The sequence below is a fragment of the Alexandromys fortis genome, unplaced genomic scaffold, assembly GCF_014885135.2.
Source record: "Alexandromys fortis isolate MF-2015 unplaced genomic scaffold, M_Fortis_MF-2015_v1.1 scaffold_24, whole genome shotgun sequence".
NCBI classification, from domain to species: Eukaryota; Metazoa; Chordata; class Mammalia; order Rodentia; family Cricetidae; genus Alexandromys; species Alexandromys fortis.
Window position 1 is genome coordinate 14,906,735 of NW_026067906.1, and position 25,692 is coordinate 14,932,426.

Genomic DNA, 25,692 nt, shown 5'->3' on the forward strand with positions numbered 1-25,692 from the left:
ATTTTTTGGGTTTTTCGAGACAGGGTTTCTCTGTGGTTTTGGAGCCTGTCCTGGAACTAGCTCTTGTAGACCAGGCTGGTCTCGAACTCACAGAGATCCGCCTGCCTCTGCCTCCCGAGTGCTGGGATTAAAGGCATGCGCCACCACTGCCCTGCTCTTTTAAATATTTTATGTACATTGGTGTTTTGACATGGGTATCAAGTCCCCCGGAACTGAAATTACAGACAGTTGTGAGCTGCCATGTTGGGGCTGGGAATTGAACCCTGGTCCTCTGGAAGAGTGGTCAGTGATCTCAACTGCTGCGCCATCCATCCCTCCAGCCCCTAGCTTCTTCTGCTTATTTACATAAGAATGTAGAATGTTCTTGTTCCCTTCCCCACTAGGCCTCCTCCGTGCATCTTTATGAATGAACAGTCTCTCTCTGCAATAGGACCATGTCCTGAACTGGCAATTACTTAAGACACTACCACTTTTTTCTTTTCTTTTTTGAGACAGAGTTTCTCTGTAGCTTTGGTGCCTGTCCTGGAACTAGCTCTTGTAGACCAGGCTGGACTCGAACTCACAGAGATCCTCCGCCTGCCTCTGCCTCCCGAGTGCTGGGGTTAAAGGCGTGTGCCACCAGGTGACACAACCACTTCTATGAGCTCACATTCTCACTCTCCTTTCCACTTGTTCCTTAGCTGTGAACTGACCAGGATCCTGGTTCCGTAGGAATAAATAGAAAGTTTATGGGCTAGAGACTGGCTCAATGGTGAAGAGCTCTTGTTCTTACGGAGGACCCAGGTTTGGCTCCCAGTCCATCTGTAACTCTAGTTCCAGAGGATCCGATGCTCTTTTCTGGCCCCCTTGGGCATTAGGCAAGCATATGGTGCATGTACATAACACGCAGACGAACACTCATATAATAAATAAATAAATAAATAAATAAATAAGCCTTAAGATAACTAAGCCCTTTTTAAAAGTAAGTTTGCACAGGCATGTTTTAAGCAAGCTTCAAAACTCAAAAACAAGTTTTGTGTATGTGTGCCAGGCATTATAGTGCATGTTTTTAAACCCAGCATCCGGGAGGAAGAGGCAGATGGATCTCTTTAAGCTTCAGGCTTGCCTGGTCTAAATAGAGAGAGTCTCTCTCTCAAAAACAAAGTTCTTGTGTATTTGTGCTGTGGGGTGTGTGTGTGTGTGTCAGAGGATAAGAGAGTTGGCCCAAGAGCTCCTGGGACTTTTCTTCCTCTGGCTCCCATCTCCTGGGAACACTGGAATTACAGATGGGTACTATTGTGCCGAGCCTCATGTGGGTTCTGGCGATTTGAACTCAGGTCTTCAGGCTTGCAAGACAAGTGCTTTACCCAGGCATTCCCTCAGTGCCTGTTTTGAAACTGTAACGATCTCACTGGATGGGTTGACCTGTATAATTCCAGAACATAGAGATGGGGTAGAAGTTAAGTTTTCAAGGTCAGCCAAGGCCACCAGCTGGGGCCTTGACTCAAAAACAAAACAAAACAAAAAACACAAAAAAGGGGACTGGAGAGACAGTTCAGTGATTAAGGCCACTCACTGACTGATCATCCAGAGGTTCAATTCCCAGCACCCACATGGCAGCTTACAACTGTCTGCAACTCCATTTACAGGGGATCTAACACCCTCATATAGACACATATGCAGGCAATGCACATAAAATAAAAATAAATCATTTTTAAAGGCTATGAGATTAAAAAGAAAACATCATAGGATCAAGGTATGTGAACTAAATGTATGAATACCAAAATAAAATACATTATCTTATATAATTAATTATATGCTAAGGAAGAAAAGTTTTGAAAGATCAGAACTAAAGTACCATATGTAAAGTCAAACACAGTGGCTTACACCTGTAATTCTAGCACTCAGGAGGCTGAGACAAGAGGATGATTGAGGTTCAACACCAATGGGGGCTACAAAGCAAGATTCGGCTTCATAAAACTAAAGACATACCAATAATCCAAAGCAAAAAGAAGGTCCCTCGTTTCTGCCAAGTCACTTGGACAAGCACTGTGACAGCCCCAGTTCCAGCACTAGAGGTCTATTCTTTTGAATTGACAATCCCTCAAATCTCCAAATGTAAATATCATGCTGTCTTTACTCTTTATTTACACAGGATTATGAAACTGCTATATTACTAATTAGCCATATTTACTAATTTAACAAAGATAAAAAGCATCACCAAAAGTTTTTCACAAAACTACATTTTAAGTCTTTTTTTCACTAAGGTAAACAAAATAATAACTAGATACATGCATTTTGAGATAGGTACAATAATATTATCACAACGGAGGTCATGAAAGGTTGTAAAATACTCAAGTCATTATCATGTTACTGTAGCAAAGTGGATTCTGGTTGTGGTGGCACACAAAATCATTCTTAACCATTTACAGGAGGTACTGTACTGCTTGGGCTTTGAAGTGGTACCTTTAAATTCCACCCATAAACTTCTAGAAAAACTTAGTACGCGTCTACTTACCATAGTAGGTGCTAGCGGTCATTGACATAATCCAGAATGCTAGGGAAATGCAAATGATCAGGCTCAATATTACGATATTGGTAATCATCTTTATATATCTTTTGCATGTACTGTCGTCAAGATCTGTCATGGAAAATAAAGCTACGGGTACCTGGGGGCAGAAAAAAAAAGATAGCATTTCAGACGAACAAAGTCATTTAACTTTCTTGCAACGTTACTCCTTTAGAGGCAAAAGAAAACGCCAACATCTTCCACCAACCGAATGACAGAGTATAATCGTCAATCCAGAACTTCTAGACACTGCGGCTCGCCCAGGCTAGGTTAACGCCTCCCTGGGTGGGAAAAGGCGCTCAGGGAACGGGGGACCAGCGGGGCGGCTGGCCGCTCGCACCCGGAAGCCCGGCGGCCAATGGGCGGCTCGCCCCGCCAAGCTCCGCCCCCGCCCGCGGCGGCTCCGCCTCCACGGTCCTCCGCCTAGGCAACCGAGTCTGGACCCGCAGCAGCTTGGGCGAACGTCTGAGTCGCTGCTGTGCTGCCTAGGGGTCCGGTTCCAGCCGGCCGGGGCAGGCCCGGGCAGAGAACCTGCAGTTCCAGCCTCACCGTGACATGCTCCGTGCGCGCAGGCGCAGCAACCCCGCTCTTTTCACGTGACCCTTAGCGGAAGTCGGGCAAGAGTCCCTCTAGTGTCTTGGGCACTTTAGGGCCGCGTTTATAATGTTCCTCGGTGATAGACAGGACACTTAGATCTTAGGATTTGTGGACGTCCTAGACCGAAAAAATGTCATCAGCGAGTGTGGCGTGGGGTACAAAAACCCCATTGATGGAATAATGGGATGCGAGTGAATTTATGAAGAGCCCATACCAGGTGATACGTTGTCATGTGAAGGACCAAGGAATTTATCTTGTAGGAGCAGAATTACTCAGAGCAGTTTAAAACAACAGCTTGGCCCTTAGCTTGGGCCAGTCAGCTCGTGCCGTGTTATGGAAAGATAAGCATGGTTCCTGCTGGTGAGCTTTCCCATAATTACTGTTCTAACACATTGTGGATGTGTCTGTCCCCATGCGCCGCATCGAGTATGTGTATCCTGTCAATTCATTTACACAGCAGACCATCCTATTCACGGGCAACCCGAGTCTCGTGGCCAGTTGCACCTCTTATAGAGAGGTACTAATTGCTTCAGCCTCTTGTGGTTCTGGGGATTCGAACTCACGCGCAAGTGCTTTACCCACAGTGTCATCTCCCCAGCCCCAGTTTCTAAACAAAGATCTCATTAGATGTGGTTGCCCGTGCTTATAATTCCAGAACATGGGAGGCTGAAGAGGATTGTGCGTTATTTTGTCTGAGTGAATAGTAGCTAGATGGTAATCACATAGTTTTGAGGTGTTTCCAGTTCGTTATTGACAGTGGAAGAGAGGTAACAGGACTGTTTAGGTGTGGCACACAACGGTGACATTACCCAGTCATTCTTTGAAAGCGCACATTTCCGCTACCGGAGGGCATTTTTTTAAATCATGCTATTTTAAATTTCAAAATATACAATATACTGTTTTTCGTTTGGTAGAACACAAATAGTGGCTTCTACCAAAATTCATTACATACCTCTGTTACCTGTTCTGCAAAGGCAAAATACTTGTATTACTCCATCACGCTACCTGACTGCTATGTGTATTGCTAGACTACTGAGTTATAAGTGAGTTATAAATTACTAACAACAGGGACATTCTTTTTTTTGGGGTTTTTTTTTTTTTTGTTGTTGTTGTTGTTGTTTTTGAGACAGGGTTTCTCTGTGGCTTTGGAACCTGTCCTGGAACTAGTTCTGTAGACCAGGCTGGTCTCGAACTCACAGAGATCCGCCTGCCTCTGCCTCCCAAGTGCTGGGATTAAAGGCGTGCGCCACCACCACCCGGCTGGGACCTTCTTTTAATTATTATTTTTTTTGCATTGCTTAGAAAAATTATAAACTGGGCTTGTTTTTTTTTTTTTCCTTCATCAATCTACAGGATGACCTTGTTTGATCACTTGTTGTTCTAAAAGAAAACAGTGACCTCACTATCATTGTTGACTTGTTTAACAACATTAAAGTCTGTGTCCAGTCAGTTCTTTTGCTTCCTTTTTTTGCACTGGGGTGTTAACCCAGGGCTTCATGCTTGCTAGGTAACTGCTCTACAGTTACAATATAAAGGGCTGTATCCCCAGGCTAAAGTCAGTATGGATGCCAGGGATGTTATTTCTCAGTATAGGTCTAGCTAAAATTACACCTGAAATCATAGTGCCAGTGAAATGTGCTTTCAAATGAGTATTTCTCCCCCACCACACCCCAACATCCAATTAAGGGTGTTTCCCACACAACTGAGACAAAGTAGGGAGGATCTCAGTTCCCTCAAGCAAGTTTCCTGCCTGACCAGCTTTTTAAAATAATACTTCCATCTATGACTCAGACTCTGGAGTTCTGACACCCATCAGTGTTCAGGGACTTCACAAATAAGTGCAGAGCCCATGAGTAGACGGTATGCAGAAATCTTGGCACTGTGCAGCAGCTGACTGTGGGCCTGTATCCACCTGTCTCTCTATGCATATAAGATTTCTTCATCAGAAGGCCTTATCTCCCCGTTGTGTCCAAGCACAAACCATGTTAAAGCGCTGTGTACCTGGTGTTCCTGTTATGCCCAGATTGCGGAGTCCCCCCAAAAAAAACACCAAGGAGACCGAGTTCTGTACGTAAAAGTAAGGAGACTTTATTCAAGTTTGAACTCGGACTCCCTGTGTGTCCAATATACTGATGTGACCGGAGAGTCCCAAGTTCAGTTGGGGTGTTTTTATCATAGCAGACATTGGGGTGGGGGATTTCCAGAGTTCAGGACCCCCTATAGGCTGATATTTGTCTAGGGGTGTTCTGGTGAGTGTGTTGAGCTAAGGGACATCAGATGATCCTATCTATAATGGTTGGAACATAAGGGACTTTCCCCTTGGAAGGTACATCCTGGGTGGAGCCCGGGTGGTCCCTGTTGTGCCTGTTATGGCTGGGCCCTCCAGTTACAGGCCTCTGTGTAGACCCTAACTCAAACTCAGTAGAAGAGCTGGCACACAGAAATAACTCTTCAAATAAATAATCCTCCTCCCCATTTTTGGAAAATTACCTGTATTTTGTCTTTTTGTGGTTTGTGTTAATCCAAGTATACTTCTCTCCGAACCTGCCCTTTTCCTGATAGGTAATAAAACAGACTATCCTTTCTTGAGACTGAATTTGGGGAAATTGTCTTAGTCACGCTTCTATTGCTATGGAGAGACACCATTACCACAGCAACCCTTATTTACCTATCTATCTATCTATCTATCTATCTATCTATCTATCTATCTATCTATCTATCCATCCATTTTTAAAGCATTTAACTGGAGGCTTGCTTACAGTTTCAGAGGGCTAGTCCATTATCACCATTACCACAACAACCCTTATTTATCATCTATCCATCCATCCATCCATCCATTCATCCATCCATCTATTTTTAAAGCATTTAACTGGAGGCTTGCTTACAGTTTCAGAGGGCTAGTCCATTATCACCGTGGTGGGGAGCATGATGGCACAAATGGGAGACATGGAGAGGTAGCTGAAAGCTACACCTTGATCTGTAGGCTGGCAGACAGACAGGCAGAAACACTGAGCTGGGCTGGCTTTTGAAACTTCAAAGTGCACCCCCAGTGACACACCTCTTCCAACAAGGACACATCTCCTTCAATGAAGCTACCTACCTCCTAGACTTTCCAAACAGTTTATCAACTGGGCATTGAGTATGAAAATATATGAACCTATGGGGGCCATTTTCATTCAAATAACACTAATTTAGGAAAAAAAGATCTGTAGCAGGTATTGTGTAGCTGGAATTGCAGCAACATGAAGGCTAAGGAAGAAAATTGGGAGTTCAGTTTAGAACTGCTTCTGTTTGGATTGCATGTTGAGACTATTTCTCAAAACATACTGAAAGTATTTTTAATATGTTTAGAATTTATTTTTTATTTTAGGTATAGGAGTATGCATGTATGAATGTGCACCATGTGCATATGGAGGTCAGAAGAGAGTGTTGGGTTCCCTGTAACTGGATTTATGCACTATTGTGATACAGCATGTGGCTTCTGGGAACTGCACTTGGGTCTTCTACAAGAGCAGCAAGTATTTTTAACTGCTAAACCATCACTCCAGCCCTTCTCTTATGTATTAATTCTAAGTGTTTTAAGATTTTAAGATTTATGGATAATGGTGGTGCATGCCTTTAATTCCAGCACTCGGGAGGCAGAGGCAGGTAGGATCTCTGTGACTTCTATACCAACCTGGTCTGCAGAGCAAGATTCAGGACAGGCTCAAAGGTTACACAGATAAATCCTGTCTTAAAAAATAAAACAACAACAGAAAATAAAAAAAAACTCAGGTAAATTTTAAGATTTTTATTTGTGTGTATGTATGTTTGTCTCTGTGTATGTGTGAGTGTATATGCATATGTGTTTGGGCACCCTCAGAGGCCAGAAGAGGGCATTGGATTCCCTGCATCTTTAGTTGAGAGCTGTGCCATGTGAATGCTTGGACTTGGACACTGGTTCTCTGCAAAGGCATCCAGTGTCCCTTTTTATTTTTAAAGATAGGGTCTACTATATGACTTTGGCTGGCCTGGAACTATGTAGTCCAAGCTTGCTGTGAATTCATGTTCACCTGTCTCTATCTCTCAAGTGTTGGAATTAAAGGTTTGAACCAAGTCTAGCCATCATCTAACCTCTGAGCCTTCTCTCTAACCCTAATTAAAAGTTTTTACAGACTTTACCAATCTAAAAATGTCAACAAGAAACAGAGGCAGAGACCTGCATCAGAGCACTGGATTGAGCTTCCAAAATCTAGTTGAAGAGTGGTAGGATTGAGAATGTGAACAAAGAGGTCAAGACCATGATGGGTACACCTACTGAATCAGTCTACCTGAGCTAATGGGAGCTCACCAATTCCAGTCAGACCTGGAAGGAACAAGCATAGGACCAAACTAGTCCCTCTGAATGTGGCTGACAGTTGCATGACTGAGGGGCCACTGGCAGTTGAGAAATCTCCCTTGGCCTGTTGATAGGGCAGAACTTAGATTGGTGGGGAAAACTAAACTGAATGCTGGGAGAAAGGAGGTGGAGTTAGGGAGAAGCCATGTAGCCCCGCCAGAAATAGAGGCTGGAACTTTATCCAGTAAGCTACTGCCACATGGCAATACACAGATTAATGGAGATGGGTTAAATTAATATGTAAGAGCTAGCCAATAAGAAGCTAGAGCTAATGGGCCAAGCAGTGGTTTAAATAATATAGTTTCCCTGTGATTATCTTGGGGCTGAGCAGCCAGGAACCAACAAGCGGCCTCCTACAACAGGCAATGGTACCAGGATTTATCCCTACTTCATGTACTGGCTTTTTGGGAACCTAGTCTCTGTGAATGATATCTTGCCCAGTCTATATATAGTAGGGAGGGCCTTGGACCTTCCTCAAAGCAATGTGCCTTACCCTCTCTGAGGATTTGTTGCGGGAGGTCCTTCCGCCCCTCCAACCAATAGCTGCTGTGATACCAGCCCATTGGGGCATGGTCTCTCTCCCTTTAAAAAAGTGGCTATTTCCTCTGCTCGCTCTCTTCACTTCCTGCTCCGCCGGAGACTAGACTCCCTTCCTGGTTGTGCAGATGGCTGTTGTCTGAGACGGTGATCTGTAAGTTTTCCCCTTTAAATAAATAACACCCTATTAATCATAACTCCAAACTGGTGTCGCCTTGTTCGTGACTTACGCCTTCAAGGATTGGATGGGGTGGGAGGGTATGTGGAAGGAATGGGAGGAGGAGAGAGAGGGGGAACTTGGATTGGTATGTATAATGAAAAAAGATTGTTTTCTTTTCTAAAAGAATAAAAATACAATAACAAAAAAGTTAAAAAAAAGTCAACAAAATTTTTGCCTGTTTACTTTAAAAGCTATTTTCCTCGACGGAAGAATGGATAAGGAAAATGTGGTACATTTACACAATGGAGTACAACACAGGAGAAAAAAATAATGACAGCTTGAATTTTGCAGGAAAATGGATAAAGATAGAAAATATTATTTTGAGTGAGGTAACCCAGATACAGAAAGACAATTATCATATGTACTCACCCACAGGTGGTTTTTAAACATAAAGTAAAGAAAGCCAGCCTACAAACCACAATCCCAGAGAACTAGACAACAATGCGGACACAAGAGAGACTTACATAGATCTAATCTACATGGGAAGTAGAAAAAGACAAGATCTCCTGAGTAAATTGGGAACATGAGGACCTTGGGGGAAGGCTAAAGGGGGAGGAGAGAGGCAGGGAGGGGAGCAAAATAAAAGCTATTTTCAAGAAGCAGAATGTCTTTAATGTTTTTTGTGCATGTGAGTTTGAATATATGTAAATGTGTGATGTGAAGGAACTCTCAGAAGTCAGAAAAGGATGCTACATGTCTTGGAACTGGGTTAATAGGCACCCAATTGTGAGCTACTATACGGGTACTGGGAGCTAAGCTCAGGTCTTCTGCAAGAGCAGTAAGGGCTCTCAACTACTGAGGAAACTCTGCAGCCTCCCAAGCAACAGAATCTCTAGTTAAGCTTCCTCCTTAAGCCTGCCCACACACCTTCAATTAAATTTAAAGGTGAGAAATTTGGAATCCACATGTCAGTAGCAAAGGGCATTATTAAATGCTCTGTGAAGTTAAGAACTTGAATGGTTGTTCAAATCGTCCTGACGGTTACATTTTTCCATGGGAAGTATGACATTTGGGCTTGACAACCATAGAACATACTGGAAGTTCATTGTTGCCTTAAGCTTCACAATATAAAGGACTATGTAAGTTTTCTTTGATGTAAAGAAGCTGGTATTTTTGTAGGACAAACGTAACAAAAAAATCATCCTAACGGTGAAAGGCACTGATTGAGGGAAATAACAATGGATATAAAGTACTTGTTTTCCTATTATCATCACTAGTCATCACTATCATCATCATCATCATCATCATCATCATCATCATCATCATCATCATCATCATCGAGACAGGGTCTCACTATGTAGACTTGGTTGTTCTTTAATGTTCCATGTGACCTGACTGGGAGACCCACCAGCCACTGCCTCCCAAAGGCTGCGATTAAAGGCCATGTACTACCATTCCATCTAAGTACAGTTCTTGGAATATCAGCCATGAGAGTGATCTAGATTTTCTGAAAACTGCTAATATTTGTGTCTCTAACACATATAGGACCTTTAAGAACCAAAAGTCAACAGCAAAATTAACCCCACCACTATGCCTTAAAGGAACATGGATTAAAGGCAATACAGAAACAATGGAAGAGTAAGTTACACATGTATGCATGCATACATACATATATAAAGCAGGACTTCAAGAGAAAAGCGCTATCACTTTGTCATGTTTAGGAGAGGGAAGAGGGACAGGGAGAGAGGAGGAGGAAGGAGGAGAAGAGAGGAAGGGACAGGTACACTGAGCTCCAATTTGGAAGGTGGTGGCAAGGAGACCTGGTGTGGCAGTCCCTCAGTGGGAGAGCCTTGGTTTTACAAGTAGGAGGCCTCTGTTCAGGCCGCAGTACTGCCAAAACAAACAGTCAAAAACCCAAAGCCAAGTGAGTACTATCTGAGAAAGGACCTCTGTAAAAGTTTGGGAAGCGGCTAAAGCAGGAAGTCTAACAGGACAAAGAGGAGTTAATAAAGGCGATTTAGAATGTTTGCTGCATAATCTAGTAAACTGGAAGCTTATCTCAGATGATATCATTTAGTGACATGAAATTTTATTATTTTTGCCGGGCAATGGTGGCACACGCCTTTAATCCCAGCACTCGGGAGGCAGAGGCAGGCGGATCTCTGTGAGTTCGAACCAGCCTGGTCTACAGAGCTAGTTCCAGGACAGGCTCCAAAGCCACAGAGAAACCCTGTCTTGAAAAAAAAAAATTCATTATTTTTAACTTTGGGAGAACAAATTTTAAGAAGATAGGCAGCATGAACACAAACTTGTTGAATTCCATTTCATTCCTAAGAGTGGAGAGCAGTGAGGGTGAGCAACGTGGATAGAAATATTTTCCTGCTATAGATGTGAGACAAGGGACTGCATCTCTTTTGTTCATCCTACGTGCTAAGTATCTCTTAGCAAACGTTAAGATACTGTTTCTGTAATTAAAGCATTAGAGAATACTATTAAAACAATGTTTTGATTATTGTATCTATCACTATCACTAAGTCTCTGTGCACGCCTCAAGTTATTGTCAGAGAACTATCAAGAAAATGTCTTTGTTTATGTTTCAGTGCTAGTGATCAAACTCAGAGCCTTGTACATAGCAGGTACTGCTCAGTCGTATCCAAACCCCAGGGATCTTTACAGTCCTTCATGTATCTAGCTTAGAATGCATAAGTATTTCAAATGGTGTAATAATGTATATTTAGCAACAATGTGAAACGAGTTTGCCATTGAAGTATCAGTTATTTTTACCTGTTTGACAATTTGCTTCAACTTACAGAGAAGGAAGACTGTGGAATTTTTATGGTTTCAGACTAGAGTAAGACTATTTCCAGAAATATTTACCTTCTAGAAATAATAGGGATGACAGTAATTCCTTGGGAAAAAAATTTTAATATTAACAAATTCCAAATACATTTTATGAGTACAATGTTATTGTTTAATATACACTACAAAATCCTTAGCTTTATAAAGTATACAACTGTCTAAATATCAAAAGAATCCCACTCCTGATATGAAGACTAATTTCTCTATTATATCAAAATTAAAATGTACCCGTAATCTAACACTGAGAAATAACAACGTAATAAAGTCTATCTAGACACCATCAACAAGGATCTCATAAACACCTTGAATACATTTAAAGTTTATCTTTTGCTTTTCAGAAATACGTGATGTTTCCTATTTTAATAGCATACATCAAAGGATCAAAACATGAGGGCAGAATGAACTTGGAGGCCGAAGATGTGTTCATTCTAGAACTGTGTAGCCCACAGGCATTTTCCTTTCCTGTGCAAGTGAGAAACAAAGATACCTTCTTGTGTGAATACAGCTTGTTAGGAAAAAGAGGAAGAATGGGTAACTTTTTTAAAAGATTTTTTTTTTTTTACCAGAAACCTGTCAATAGGGTTATTTCCCCCCCCCCCCAAAATATCAAGTTTCAAATACTCCGGTACTTAGCTTTGCCCTACTTACAGCTGTGTTTTTCTTTCAGCAAAATGACCATTACAATGTTGTTCAGTTTTTAAAAGGGGCATAATGTCTTATAACCCAAGTAACACTGAGCTCAGACCAAACTCTCTAGTGTTCTGCCCTCCTTTGACAAGTCAGTCTAAGAAGAAACCTGTTTTATTTTAAAGGAAAAGCACTTGGTTATAAAAAGGTCTAAAGTTCCTATGCTTTCTATTGAGTTTCATCTCAACAGTTCCTACCAAAGCATTTCACATCTATTTCTTTTATAGAATTTATCTTATATTCTAAATACTGTTTTCTTTTAGGAAGTTTGCAGCATCTTAAGGGCAGACAATATCGTATTTGCCCTCTTTTCTGGTGCTGGGGTTTCAGCCCTGGGCTGCAGGCATGCTGAAGGTAACCCACACCTCCCAGCCTCCCAGCCCGGTGTTCACCTTCCTAACAGGTTCCTAACCTTCAGCTGTGTTTTCTCCCCTCTTGTAGAGGTTGGTAGTCTGTTAGACACACTGGATCTGTGAGATAAAACTGAGAAAAAGCTGTTGCAATCTTGATTAGTTTATTTTTGAAACAAGGTCTCAGATAGCATAGGCTGCCCGGAGTTTCTGTTTCCCCTGCCCATGCCTCCGAAGCAGGGACATTTGTTCCCATGCCTCCTTGTGCCTCATTCCATTAGTTTTATGGTATAATGTCAACTAAGGATTTTAAGGTTCCTTGTATGTTTTTAAAAGCCTGACCTGGAACTTGCATTTCTCCTGCCTCCACTTCCTTCTCTCTCGCGGCTAAGATTACAGATGTGTGTTACCATGTTCAGACATAAAGCTATTTTAAAGACAGACAGATGTAATATTAATAAATACATGTAGGAAGCATTTGAAGCACGTTTTTGGGAAAATAACATGGAGAAGATAGACAGAAAATTACAATTGCTGAGGACTGTTTATTCAACGGTGTCAAATAATAGTGAATGCAAAAGACTGGGGATTTGGTTCAGTGGTAGCGTATGTATGCATGCACAAAGCCCTAGGTTTAATTCCCAGGTTACAAAACCCCCAAAGAAACTAAAATGTAACATATATAAGAATGAAGACTAAGTAACTTTGTTAAAAGCTAGTTGATCTTATAATATTGTGCACTTATGATTTAAAAACACACGATGACAGAGCCAAGGAACTACACCTGCTACTTCAGATAACAAGGTTTATCACATAGGCAAAAGGATTGTAAAGCATATTTGTTATAAGTATCATAAAAAATCTTAAAGAGACATTTCCTACCACTGTGTTTGCAGGGAGGACATTATTTACTAAGGAGTGCTTGACAACTGGGGGAGAAAAAGAGAGATGACCCAAAAGTTGGCAAAAAAAATCAAACTTCCATTTCTTTGTAGGAAAGATTTATAGTTCTTTAAGATCGGGCGTGTTACTGTCATATGGTAATCTCACCAAGTTGAAGCAGAACTAAGTTAACTCACTTCTCCGAGCCCACTTTTACACTACTGAGCAAAGCTTTTCGAAGGACGGGCTCTTGTTGAGCAGTTAGTGACATAAGGCAGGCCTTCCAAGGTGCGAGTGGCAGCCAGAGGAACAAACGCGATACATCTACTTTATAAATAATCAGCATTTGCATAGCTTCATCACAGAGACACACATTGTTTTAGAGAACTGCATTTTATTTCCATTGTGAATTAAGGCTGATTTTCTAAAAAAAAAAAAAAAAAAAAGAAAGAAAGAAAGAAAGAAAGAAAGAAAGAAAGAAAGAAAGCCAGGTGGTGGCACACAATTTTAATCCCAGCATTCGGGAGGCGGAGGCAGGCAGATCTCTGTGAGTCTGAGGCCAACCTGGTCCACAGAACAAGTTCCAGGACAGGTCTCAAAGCTACAGAAAAACTCTGTCTTGGGAAAAAAAAGAAAGAAAGAAAAAAGAAAAAAAAAAGTTGATGGGAAGGATAAGTTAATTTTGTTATTTTAAGTTAACACAACACAGTTAAAGTACTTTCTTGTGACTAAATTATCCTGTGATACATTAAGTGGGGGGACAAAAGCTATTTTTGACATAGAAAAGGCAATTAGTAACTAGTTTAAAAAAAGAAGTAACAGCCGGGCAGTGGTGGCGCACGCCTTTAATCCCAGCACTAGGGAGAGGCAGGCGGATCTCTGTGAGTTCGAACCAGCCTGGTCTACAGAGCTAGTTCCAGGACAGGCTCCAAAGCCACAGAGAAAACCAAAAAGAAAAAAAAAAAAAAAAAAAAAAAAAAAAAAAAAAAAAGAAGTAACAGCTTAAGAATTTTGTTACAAGGAGCAAATGGGTACAGGTCTAACTTGTTTATTAATTTATCAGCTATGAAGATGGAAATTCAGTACTTTTATTATAAAAAGGATCATTTGCACTTATCTATTAGTTTGGTAAAGTAAAAGCTAGATCTTGAATTCTGCACTGTTTTCTTAGAAGCTGAGTATAACTCACCAGTTTTTCTCAGTCTGAGGTACTTGAGGCCTCACCTAGCTTGGAGTCTCAAAGGCATTTCACATTCAAAATATTATTTTCAAATTATTTTACAACCTACTTTTAAGTTCAATGGTTCCTACAAGGAAACCATGATAAGCTTATTTTGACTAGTTTAAAAAAAAATACAAAAGTTAAAGAAGAAAAAAAAAATTGCCCTGTACCCCAGAGGTCTTATTCTAAAAATGTTCGACCACAATCCCAATAATTTAATTAATACAAAATCCAGTGGTTTTAAGTTCACATTTAATGATTAGCTCCCACCTCGCATATTCTTTAGAATGTAGTATCCCAACTTTGGTGTAGAATGTTTTTCCTCATAGGAACGTCTCACTTGTCATTCCTGTTTGACAGCAGTTTAGAAAACACAAGCAGAAACACTCTACAGTGTTTCCTAGACAATGTCTAAGCACATAGTCCTCGTGTAAGGCACTTCTACGTGTTCTCAAAGCTGTCGTTACATTTTCCCATTTGTCTTAGACTCAAGTCTCTGCAAGTTAGACAATGATTGTTACTTCAAGTAAAACCTTAAGAACGTGATTTTAGTACAACTGCTCTGTCTCTTCGATGGTGGGAAGAAGGGCATCAGGTTCTGTGGAAGGAAGACCTGAGTGCAGATCTTGTCTAGCTTACACTTAGAGAACTGGTAATGGTTTACCTTGTTGATCTTGTTGGAGAAGTTTGAAGTCTTCCAAAGGAAGATCGTGTAAGGCCGTGGGTAAAATGTGTTCGGAGAGGCCCTTGGGTAGCATGTTATTGGCTTCTAAACTCTTCACCAAGCACGTGGCTTTGATCCATCTTTGAGTTGCTCTGCGTTCTCTTTGTAGGCAAGTTTTCATTTTCCTTCTTAAGCTTGCTATTTCTTTCTCTAGTTTAATTATCCTTTTTTTCGCCTCCATGGGGTTCCTAAAGGCATAACTGTGTTCGAGTAGTACTTGCTGACTGTTCGACTTTAAATTCCACGGTCCAGTTGGAGGAAAACTGTCGTTTTTCTTCAAAAGACTCCTTGACTTGAGTTTCTGAGCCGAACAGAGAGTTAATATAAATTACGGATATCACAAATAAGTAAACAGTGTCCAGTTTTGAGCACACATTATTGAGAACTGCTAGGTATAATGGGCAACAACAGCACACCATCTCATGTGACCATGGCTAGAGCGTCTCAGTAGGCTGAATGAACTTGAGCTACCCTGTACTTTTCTTTATTTGAGACACGGTCTCTCTACCTAGACCTCTCTGGTGGTCACGAACTTGGAACTTGTCACTGAGACCAGAGTGGCCTTGAATTTAAAGAGATCCACCTGCTGGGATTAAAGGCGTGTCTGTGCCGCCAGGCCTCACTAGTTACTTTCTTCCTTATCTATAGAGACAATCAAACATTGATTTAGAAATGGATCTTTCAAGGTTTCTTCCACACTATTCGATATTATTCTTTGTGGGTTTTAAAAATCTTTTTCAACTCTTTTTACTAAGACCAAACTAGAATTTGTTTAGACATTTCACTTATCTATGGTATTGACCTGATTTCCTTTTTGCTAAGTGTTAGTCTCTCAATTTGATGAATAATTCAGACCTGGAATCTACATAAACAAAACTCACATGTCTATAGAGGTATGTTCTCAGGTACCAAGTTCCCAAACAGATTTACTTATTAATTCTTCGCACTAAATCTGGATAGGAATTGCTTTGTCTGAACAAAAGCTAAGGATTCTTTTGTTCACTATACTCCAGAAATATTAAACCACATTTTGTTTTCCTATGGTATCACATCTTCTTATAATCATGTCTTTCCTTTATTAAACAAACATTCTTTCAAGATATGATGGTACACACTGTGATCCCTGCATTCAGGAGGCTGAGGCAGGAATACCATAAATTTGAGGCTAGCCTAGAGTTATGCAGTGAAACTGTCTCAAAAAAGCCAAAGCATTAAAAAAAAACAAACAAACCATTTTTGGCTTTTGGAGGCAGAGGCAGGAAGACATCTAGTTCAAGAGAAGCTTGTAGGGCTGGAGGATAGCTCAGTAGTTGAGAGCACTGGTTGCTCTTCCAAAGAACCCAGATTCAATTTTCATCACCTATATGGTGGCTAAAAACTGTTTGTGACTTCATTTTTCCAGTAGATCCAATGTCCTCTTCTGCTCTCCACAGGCACCAGCATGTTTATGGTGCAGACATACACTCAAGCAAAAACACCAATACATATAAAATAAGATAAATCTTTTTTTTTTTAAAACAGAATAGCTTGGGCTAGAGTTTGAAGATAGCTTGGGCTACCTTAAGAACAAGATAGTCTCTCTAAACAAAAACAACAACAAACAAACAAAAAACCCAACCACATCGCTTTTCAATAATTATGTCCTGGCGAAACAATGCTGAAAAAAATTATAGTTCCTACGATCATAAAAACTACAGCTGGCCTCTCTTCAAGAGAAATGGCAGTCTCCCTTTGCTCTTCATTTTCTCAACATGTAACAGATTTTGTCATAATGAAAAGTTTAATAGTTATTGGATGGGGCTGGAGAGAAGGCTCAGTGGTTAAGAGCAGTGGTGGTTCTTCCAGAGGACCTAGGTTCAATTCTCAGCACCCACATGGCAGCTTACAACTGCTTATAACTCTACCTCCAGGGAATCTGACACCCTCACACAGACATATATGCAGACAAAATACCAATGCACATAAAGTTAAAAATTAAAAAAAAATAGTTATTGGATAAATAAATGATCAAATGTCAGAAATAAAGTTCCATCTTCCCTTTTCTTGAGATAATGGCTCACGAAGCCCTGGTTGGTGCTGCCCTTTCTATGGAGCAGTAGAACTGCTCCTCCTGCCTCTACCTCCTGAGTACCTGAATAACAAATGTGCATTCCCTGTGCATTTCAATTTCAATATTTGAGTGCATACTCGGGGTCAGGTATGCTTTAAGGTGCTCAAATTTGAAAGATTTAGACATGAGAAAGCCCTTGTTGTTCTATAGCTTTTCCAACATCTTAAGCGGCAGCGGCAGCAATTCACAACCTTTCCACCCATTAAAACATTAACTCATGTCCACTTCCAAATTCAAATGCCAGTTAACCAACAGCCTTTTCTTACTCAGTATGAAGATGCCCTTTTCCAAAACTATTTTTCTAGCTTTTCTTTAGGTGGCTTTTTCAGTTTTCTTCTCTAATCAGCTCTGACCTAGTCAGATCAACGTTCCCTTCTTTCTCCTCCTGTCTTCTCTCTGGTGCGGTCCTCACTCTCTGGACACACTCCACTACAGAGCTGTATTTGCAGCCGCAAACCAAGTGGTTTTGTTTGTTTTGTTTTTGAGACAGAGTCTTAGTCTGTAGCTCAATAAACAGACCTCAATTAGTAGACGGGGCTGGCCTCGAACTCATAGAGCTCCAACTGTTTCTGCCTTTGAGTGCTGGGATTAAGGGTATGCACCACCAGCCTGGCTTAAACTCATTTTAATTCATTCACCTGGCATTTGATTTTCTCTTTTCTTTCAAATAAACCAACATTTGATAACTTCTTTCTCATCTCTCAATTTATTATCTAATTAAATTGCCCTATGCATGGCCAAAAACCTCCTCTAGTGTCCCAAACTCCCAAGGTTTCATCCCTAAACTGAATAACTCCATTGTTTCTTATAAAGCCTCAACTGAAACCACCATCTCTTGGTGTAAGTGAATATGTGTTCTTAAAGTACTTGCTAGCACATCACTTGTTATCTTAGAATCAGAATAGAGTGATTCTGGAGCTGTCATTACTAATCTTTTTGTTTATGCCAATGATACACTTACTGATAATTGTGAATAATTTTAGTTATGTAAGGCTGCATTTCTGGCCAAGTACCCTATATGCAAAATGCTTGGGACCACAAGTGTTTCATCCTTTGAGGATTGCATAGACTTTTACCTGATGAGCATCCTTAATTGTGGACATACAGAGTCCAATATCTGGTATTCGTTTGGACTTCACAGGGGAAACGAAACTGGAGTCAGGAGACCTAAATTCTAATTCTAGCCTGTACCTTTATAATACAAGCAGACGCTGTACAGCTTTTGGGGGTGTATCATTACACACTCATTTAGCACAATGTGAATTGCTCACTTTCACAAACAAGAAGTAATAGGCTCTAAGACATGTTTTAAGAAAGGAGAGCGACATCACCTACCATAGACTTTATATGGGTACAGAAATCAAAAATGGTTGGAACAGCATCCATTTTAAGTCGTCGAGTTTGTCCTGTTAGATCAAAACAGGAGGCTTCAAAGTGCTTTGAACAAAGAAAAGTGTGTTTTCCTGGCACAAAATTTTTGCGCCTAACCAGGCGAACCCATTCTTTTCTTCTTTTAGGATCCAAAGGAAACCTTAAAACAAGCAAACAAAAAGCAACTCAAATTCCAACTGTCCTATTTTTGTTGTACTCAATAGTTATTTAAAAAGCCCTTCATTTATGTAAAAAAAATCTCCAGATACCAAGTTATAATTTTTATTTATAAAAATTTAGTGAAAAATTAATTTTCTTATGTTTAATTTCCAAGACTTTAAAAAGAGACATTCCATTCAACCTAGGTTTTAGGAAGGACAATAACTAAAGTTTAAAGAACACTCTTCTGTAGAATCATCACAGGCAGGAGTAACTTCACAATGCTGTTCTCTGATGCTGCAGCGCATACATCAGGTATGTTAAAGACAACATTTTTACAAGGAAAGTCTGGGCAAATACACTCCTTTCTGTCTTTCCTACCTTACATCACAGTTTTATACTTTCTCCATTCAAATTTCCAATAGTACAAATTACATATTTTCAGAGAAAACTTTATTGTGTGCATGCACACATGTGCAGGCAAACACGGAGATCAGAAAACCACTTTGGGGAACCGATTTGGTTCTTTCCTTCCACCATGGGTTCCGGCATGGAACTCAGGTTCTCAGGCTTGTGTGACAATAACAGTGTTTGCCTGCTGAGCCATCTCGCTGGCCCCGACGTTTCTCGAGGAAAGCGATTATTATTATTAATCTGCTTATCTTTGACCATGCCTTATAAACAATAACAACTCAACACAACTTGATATAATACAGAATATACAAACAATTCGCTGCATTCTATGTAGTTAAGCTGCATTTAAAAAATTCTGGAGCTATGGGGCTTAGCAGGAAACATAATTATAAAAAGATTATGATCCATGAGCTATCCCTTTCCTTTCATATTCATTTCAAATAAAAAGATACATCCATCCAACACATACTGCTTTTAAGGAAGACACAAATACCAAGGACTATTTTTTAAAAATTCTAACAATTCTAGCTTTGTGAAGTGACTTGGAAATGTAAGAATAAACATTCACATATAGTTAAATTCCAATTCCAATTCTTATTTTTCTTTTCCATTTAGGGCCAGTGAGATGACTCATTAGGGAAGAACCTCAGAACCTGAGTTTGATTTCCTGGACCCACATGGAGGAAGGAGAAAAAACCCAACTCCCGCAAGTTGTCCTGTCCTCACAGGCTGTGGCATGTGCACACACAGTCTTTCTCTCTCAAAGATGCACAATAATTATGAGTGTGAATAAAGGTCCCTTTGGTACCAAATGTGTATGATATATGTGTGTGAGCATGTGTCCCAGTTTGCAAATGGAGGCCGGAGGCCAAGCTGGTGGAGTTGGTTTTTTCCTTCAACCTCTGCATGGGTTCTGGGGGTCAAATTCAGACTGATTTTCACGGCAAGTGTCTTTGTGCGATGAGCCATTCCGCCAGCTTCTAAGTCTTCTTTAGATTACTTCTTTGATTACTATATCCTCTATAAGTACTCATTTGTATAAAAAAGAACCATAAAGTCCATGTGAGATCATGTGGGTCAGAACTAGATTTCCACACCTTGCCAGTGATGAGGAGCATAGCAATGAAGGCCCAAGTTTACTCTAAATATCCTTTCTCACAACAGACATGCCCTGAGGACTTGCTGTCACTCCACAGTACATAGTATTTCATTAGAGGATATTTTCTGATAAATCGACCAACCTTGCTTAGTACTCAGTCTCCGCTGCCCTCTGAGTTCTGAGACAGGGTTTACCAATCCAACTCAGGCTGGACTGCAGCACACTGTGCAGTCCAGGGACAAGCTAGACTCTGGACTATATCTGCTCAGACTTTCACGTGCTGGATTACATGAGCGAGTGGCTGCATTTGGCTTAGCACGTACCTCCTAATCTGTTCTTGGCCAAAGAACTCTTATTTCACCTAGTGGTGTGTCAAACGTAGTTAGGTGTACTTAATTTTACCAGGGAATCACTGAAATGAGCAGTATCATTTGCAGCCCATTGGCTTCCCCCTTCAGTGTTGGAATGTGGGCCTCTACCACCACAGCGGGCTTTAACACATTATCTTTAATTATGTTGTAATTACGTGTTATGTTTTGTTTTTGAGACTCTAACGTCACTCAGGCCGACAACAGACAACAGGCTTACTATTGCAGCAGAGGATAACCTTGACCTTTTGTGATGGCCTGGGCAACTCTGCCTGGTCCTTGAATATGTTGCTTGGATTTTTCACAGTACATTTTAGGGGTAGATGTGGCTCACAGGCTAAATTTAAATTAAAAACATCTTATATTGAAAGACTTACATGGTGTCAACGGATGGAAACAGTCTTGTCCACACAACACACCCTGAGGTTTTATACACTTATGTGTTTGAGCAATGTTTTTTTTTGCTTGCATTTTAAATAAATGGCTGAATACCTCTTACATTTTTAAGCACCGTAGACGTGGTGGTAATAAAAAAAAAAGTCTCCCTCTGTATACAGTAACTGAGAAGGTAAAGAATCAAGTAATCCTAGCATACTAGCAGAGTGGCTGAGAATATTATTGGATAGCCCAGCTAGTTCCTTTGCACAATATCTGGATATAACAAACAAATTTACTTATTTACCATTGAGGTACATTTCCAGCCCCAGGTATTTTATTTCTATTATGTGTTCTATTTATTTCTATTAAATGCTTCTAAGGGGCTAAGAAGATAGCTCTGGCGGATCCCTGTGTCAGTGACCAAGTGCGGAAAGTTTCCTCTCAGAAAGAAGGAACAAGACAGTGCCTGAAGAACAACCGTGGAGGTTGTCCTGGCCTCCACATGCACGTCTGCAAATTCACATGCACACATATGTCTTTTAAAGATTAGACCGTGGAAATACCTAGCTTAGTGGCATGGTGGGTCTTTTGTAAAGAAGTAAGTATGGATCTGCATGGAATAGGATATGCTGATTTATCCAGAAGGCCCTAAGAAAGGACCTTATGTGGGAGGAGTGATGTCATAAGGCTATCTCAGGAGCAGGACAGGAAATAAACATGGAGGGCCTTCTATGTCAAAAATATTAAAATACATTCAAAGTGCCATTGACAAGCCAAAGGGCTGAACTGCAAGATGACCAAATGAGCTGATAAGTTCAACCACTGTAAATGGCTAACTGAAACATTTTACTAATAACTGTTTTTTTTTTTACAGGTTCATTTCTAATCATGTGTTTGTGAGGATATATACACACAAACCCAGGGACCCAAGGAGGCCCGAAGTTAGATCTCTTAGAGCCAGAGTTACAGACTGAACTGTCTGATGAGGGTCCTGGGAACTGAACCTGGGTTCTCCAGAAGAGCAGTACTTATTCTCAGCTGCTGAGCCATCTTCCCAGCCCAATTTCTACCTTTTAAAGTTATTTATGACTACTGCATCTACATGGCAATAGATTAATGTGATATTGTACATCTCTTCTTAGCTCCACACTCAGTCATGTCATGTGGCTTGAAACCATGCTTGGTGAGAGGAAATGCATCTCAGAATCTGGGCAAATACTGCAAACTGGGGCTTTCCCCTGGAAAGAAAAATGTTAACATGGAGCTTTAGAGCATTGATTATACAAGGATGGTTAAATTACATGAGTGAAAGCCAGTTAACCAGTTAAGATACTGGTCAAATAGCCAGTCAAAAGGGAACAGTGGTCCATCGTGTTGGATTGCTTCCACCTTGTCGAGGGGATGGCATTTCACTTACTGAAAAGGAGAAAATGGAATCAGTATATTTGCTGGATGGCAGTTCACTACCGAAAATATACACGCCTGGCAGAGGACCAGGAAAGAGCACACATTCTGTCCACAAACACTCTTGTACTCCCTGGCATTCTGTCCACAAACACTCTTGTACTCCCTGGCGATGAGGAGGCCCACTGTTGGGAAATCCTTTAAAACAGCTCACGGCTGGGACACACGAGCACAGGTGAGTCATTTCGCTAAGATTTTGAGAAGGGTTAATAGAAGACAGTAAAACAAAGAAACCCAAAGGACAAAATTCATAAAACTAGTGACAATGTGGAGATTATTTCACTGAGTAAAAAACACTACATCTTTAGAAATGAGACACACAGGTCATGTTCACAGAGGCAATTTTAGGAGGTTATGAATGATGTAGATGTTATAGAGATGTTAGACTGGAATAGGTTTAGAAGGATAAAAAACTGAAAATAAGTTTAGGCAACATAATTTCAAAAATGATTTTTATTTTGTATGTGTACATACTTGAACATATCTATGTGTGCAAGAGCCCAAGGAAGTCCCAAGAGGAGTTGGATCCCCGGGGTCTGGTTTGTGAGCTCCCAAGCATATGTGTGCCGGGATCCAAATCCAGGGCCTCAGTAAGAACACGGAGTACTATTAAGCCACGAGCCATCTCTCTAGCCCCTAGGCAACAGTTTGTGCAGGTGGATAAAGAAGTCTAGGCTGGCCAGGCATGGTGGTAGATGTCTTTAATGGAAACACTTGGGAGGCAGGGGCAGAGAGGTCTCTCTGAGTTTAAGGCCAACCTGGTCTATATATCAAGTATGAGGTAGCCAGGGCTAGCTACATAGTGAGACCCCGACACATACACACACACAGTATCTATGTCCTACAAGAAAAGTTAAATATTATTTGCATTTATAAAAACAGGAATATATTTTTACTATAATGCTTTTAAAACCCATATTTCTTGTTGGTTTGGTTTTGCTTGTTGTTTTTGGAGACAGGATCTTATTTTGTAGCTAGGCTTCAAATTCATTCTGTAACTCAGGCTGGCTTTGAATTCATGGTGATCCTTCTACCATGTAAATGGAATATGGGAATATGTCTGCCTAGCAATTATAAAGACCTAGATTTCTAAGGCTACCATAAAAGTGCTCATTTCACATTAGATGAATAGTATTGCACAGTGCGCATCCTCCTACTCCCTTGAGACAAGAGTTTTATTCTGTAGTCCAGACAGGCCTTAGAACTGGGGTGGATCCTCCTGGCTCAGCCTCTATTCTAAGGTTGTCGCTGTGAACCACCACACCCAGCTCTCCACTGTCCATCTCTCAAGCCCTGCTTGTGGTGGCTAGACTCTTCCACATCAGATTACCAAGTCCAGTAAATTCTCCTCAAACATTTCTCAAAATCTGTCTACTCCTCTCCACCTTTACTGCCGAGAACATCCTGTTCGAGGCCACTGAACGGATTCCCCATGTCCTTTTTTATTTTGAGACAGGGTCTTTGCAGCTCAGCTGGCCTCGAACTAAAGACACCCGGCCTCTTTCTTATTCCCGAGACTACAGACAAGCATTACCACAGCAGGCTTGGGCTCCCTTTTGTCACAGCTTCCTACTGGCTTCTCACTCAACTCTCGCCTCCTCTAATTGAGTGCTCCTGTACCCACAACTGAGCAGCCCTGTTCAGCCCAGCTGACACCTAACATGCTTTCCCTGTGAAGGAAATAGCAGATAAGTTAACGTTCTGTAATAGGCTCCTTTCTTATCAAACTCATCTCTGCTGACGCTTGCCTAACTCGCTAAGTGTCACTCTGAACTTCACAGCAGCCAGAAGGCTTTTTCTTATGTAAATCTAATCATGCTACTAAGTCTTTTTGCCTTCTTCAGGGCTTCTCAAGTACTCTTCTAACAAAACAGAAAATGCTTCCGTACAGAGGACCAGACCGGACTTCGGCCTGTGGTCTCATTTGACACTTCACCTTTTGTGAAGCGTCCTTTGACTTCCCAAGGCTAATTATGTCTCTTTGAACGTCTTTTCTACGGCACTCAACTGTAGTTCCTCCTCTATTGAATTTTAAAGTCCCTGAGGGTAAGAACTTTCTCCATCATTAGCATAATGTCAGGCAATTAGGGACCTGGTGTACTGCAGCTGTGAGAATGAACAACGCATTTGCAGGAAGTAGTTTTAAAACAAACAGCAGAAGGATTTTTTTTTTTTTTTAAGTAGCAGCTTTTAGTCAGGGGATGCCCTTAGTGAGGCAGGGAAAAGATCAAAAGATCAAAGCTATTTTCTATATCCTAAGATCACACTTTATAAAGTGGGGTATATCAAGTCAGAACCGTTTTCACTCAGGTTTTTAGTATTTTTTTTTCCTTCGGACAGGTGGCAGTTCTTGACGGAAAGGCGAACATTTACTGAACACCTATTATGTTCAAGTACCGATTGTGTCCAAATGCTTGGCAGAGTTTGTCTTAGCACTACCGAGGCCATGACTGCGTTCTCAGAGAAAGGAAAACGGAACCTCGGTTCATTTTATGCTTGTGTTCTGTTTGCGCTTTGATACACACTGCTTAATTACATGGCCGTCAGTGATGACTCAGTTCCTCGGCGGTTACTGTATGTGCCTATCAGAATGGTTTCCCACGTCAACTCAGCTAGCGAAAAACTGCCTAATTTTAACTCCAACCCAGCAGGCTTTTAAAAGAGATGTGTTGACTTGAACGGGAGACGATCGGTCCCTTATGGCGTCATTCGTCTCAAGGCATGGTCTAAGATATCAAAATAAAAGAGGAGAAAAAAAAAAGGTATGCGCATACTTTTTAATGTGAGGGGCGTCATTCGCAAGAATCCTCATTGCTTTCCGCAAATTGGGTAAACTTTCCTCGGGAACGGAGAAAAAGGTCTCCTGCAGCGCGAAACCGCACACAAAGGACAAAAGTGATGTTCCTCCCCCCTCCTCCGGCTATTCTTAGCAGTCACCAGGCGAGGAACGCAAGTCCCCGCGTCCTTCTGACGCGCCCGGTGACACTCAGACCCGTTTTAGCGCCCGTGGCCGTCACCCCCACGCCCTCGCCCGGGGTTTACCTGTGGAAGCTGATGTTAATGTGCTTGTTGTAGGTGGCAGCGCAGCCCGCCGCGGCGCAATTGGTCGGCATTTCCCCCGGCCCCTCATTCGGCGCAGCCCCGCAAAAGCCGCTGTCACCGCGCAAAGGCGAACGGGCCGGCGACCAGGCGCTGCCAGCCGGGCGGGAAGAGGGGCGTGCACACTACAGGGCAGGGAGGGAGGGCCCACTCCCCTTTCTCTTTATTAATATGGCGGGTTCAGGCCCGCAGAGCCAACGGTCCTGCAGCTCCCGGCGCGGACGCTCGCCTTCACCAACATGGCGGCCACACCCGCTCCCCCTCCCCTCACTCTTCCCCCCCGCCC

At 41.5% G+C, this 25,692-nt stretch overlaps 2 protein-coding genes across 8 annotated transcripts in view; both read right to left on the reverse strand.

Moving 5' to 3' along the window:
* Tmem19 (transmembrane protein 19) overlaps nt 1-3,138 on the reverse strand; it is a 25,054-nt gene extending 21,916 nt beyond the window's left edge. For 5 of the 6 annotated variants that reach the window (XM_050135569.1, XM_050135571.1, XM_050135572.1 and 2 more), the window contains exons 1-2: nt 2,757-3,091; nt 2,498-2,648 (exon numbers count right to left, since the gene is read on the reverse strand). In XM_050135569.1, the coding sequence (XP_049991526.1) occupies nt 2,498-2,627 (130 nt within the window). In that variant the 5' untranslated portion in view covers nt 2,628-2,648; nt 2,757-3,091. The other variant, XM_050135568.1, reaches the window with a different exon arrangement.
* A 10,815-nt stretch (nt 3,139-13,953) lies between these two features.
* Nucleotides 13,954-25,649, reverse strand: Thap2 (THAP domain containing 2). Of its 2 annotated transcripts, XM_050135455.1 has the most exons (4): nt 25,350-25,649; nt 25,082-25,170; nt 18,390-18,585; nt 13,954-15,245 (listed from the first exon to the last, which is right to left on the reverse strand). In XM_050135455.1, the coding sequence occupies exons 2-4, from the start codon at nt 25,117-25,119 to the stop codon at nt 14,862-14,864; spliced, it is 618 nt and encodes a 205-aa protein (XP_049991412.1). In that variant the 5' UTR covers nt 25,120-25,170; nt 25,350-25,649; the 3' UTR covers nt 13,954-14,861. The 2 variants fall into 2 exon arrangements, with proteins under 2 accessions (XP_049991412.1, XP_049991411.1); XM_050135454.1 differs by lacking the exon at nt 25,082-25,170 and having other exon boundaries at nt 25,350-25,645.
* Between the last annotated feature and the right edge of the window lie 43 nt (nt 25,650-25,692).

Bases quoted from the DNA above. Each gene is read 5' to 3' on its own strand.
- Thap2 (XM_050135454.1), bottom strand. From the start codon at position 25,420: ATGCCGACCAATTGCGCCGCGGCGGGCTGCGCTGCCACCTACAACAAG. The intron at 18,586-25,349 runs GTAAACCCCGGG...GCTTGTTTTAAG, and splicing joins ATTAACATCAGCTTCCACAG to GTTTCCTTTGGATCCTAAAA. The intron at 15,246-18,389 runs GTAGGTGATGTC...TGTTCGGCTCAG, and splicing joins GTACCCATATAAAGTCTATG to AAACTCAAGTCAAGGAGTCT.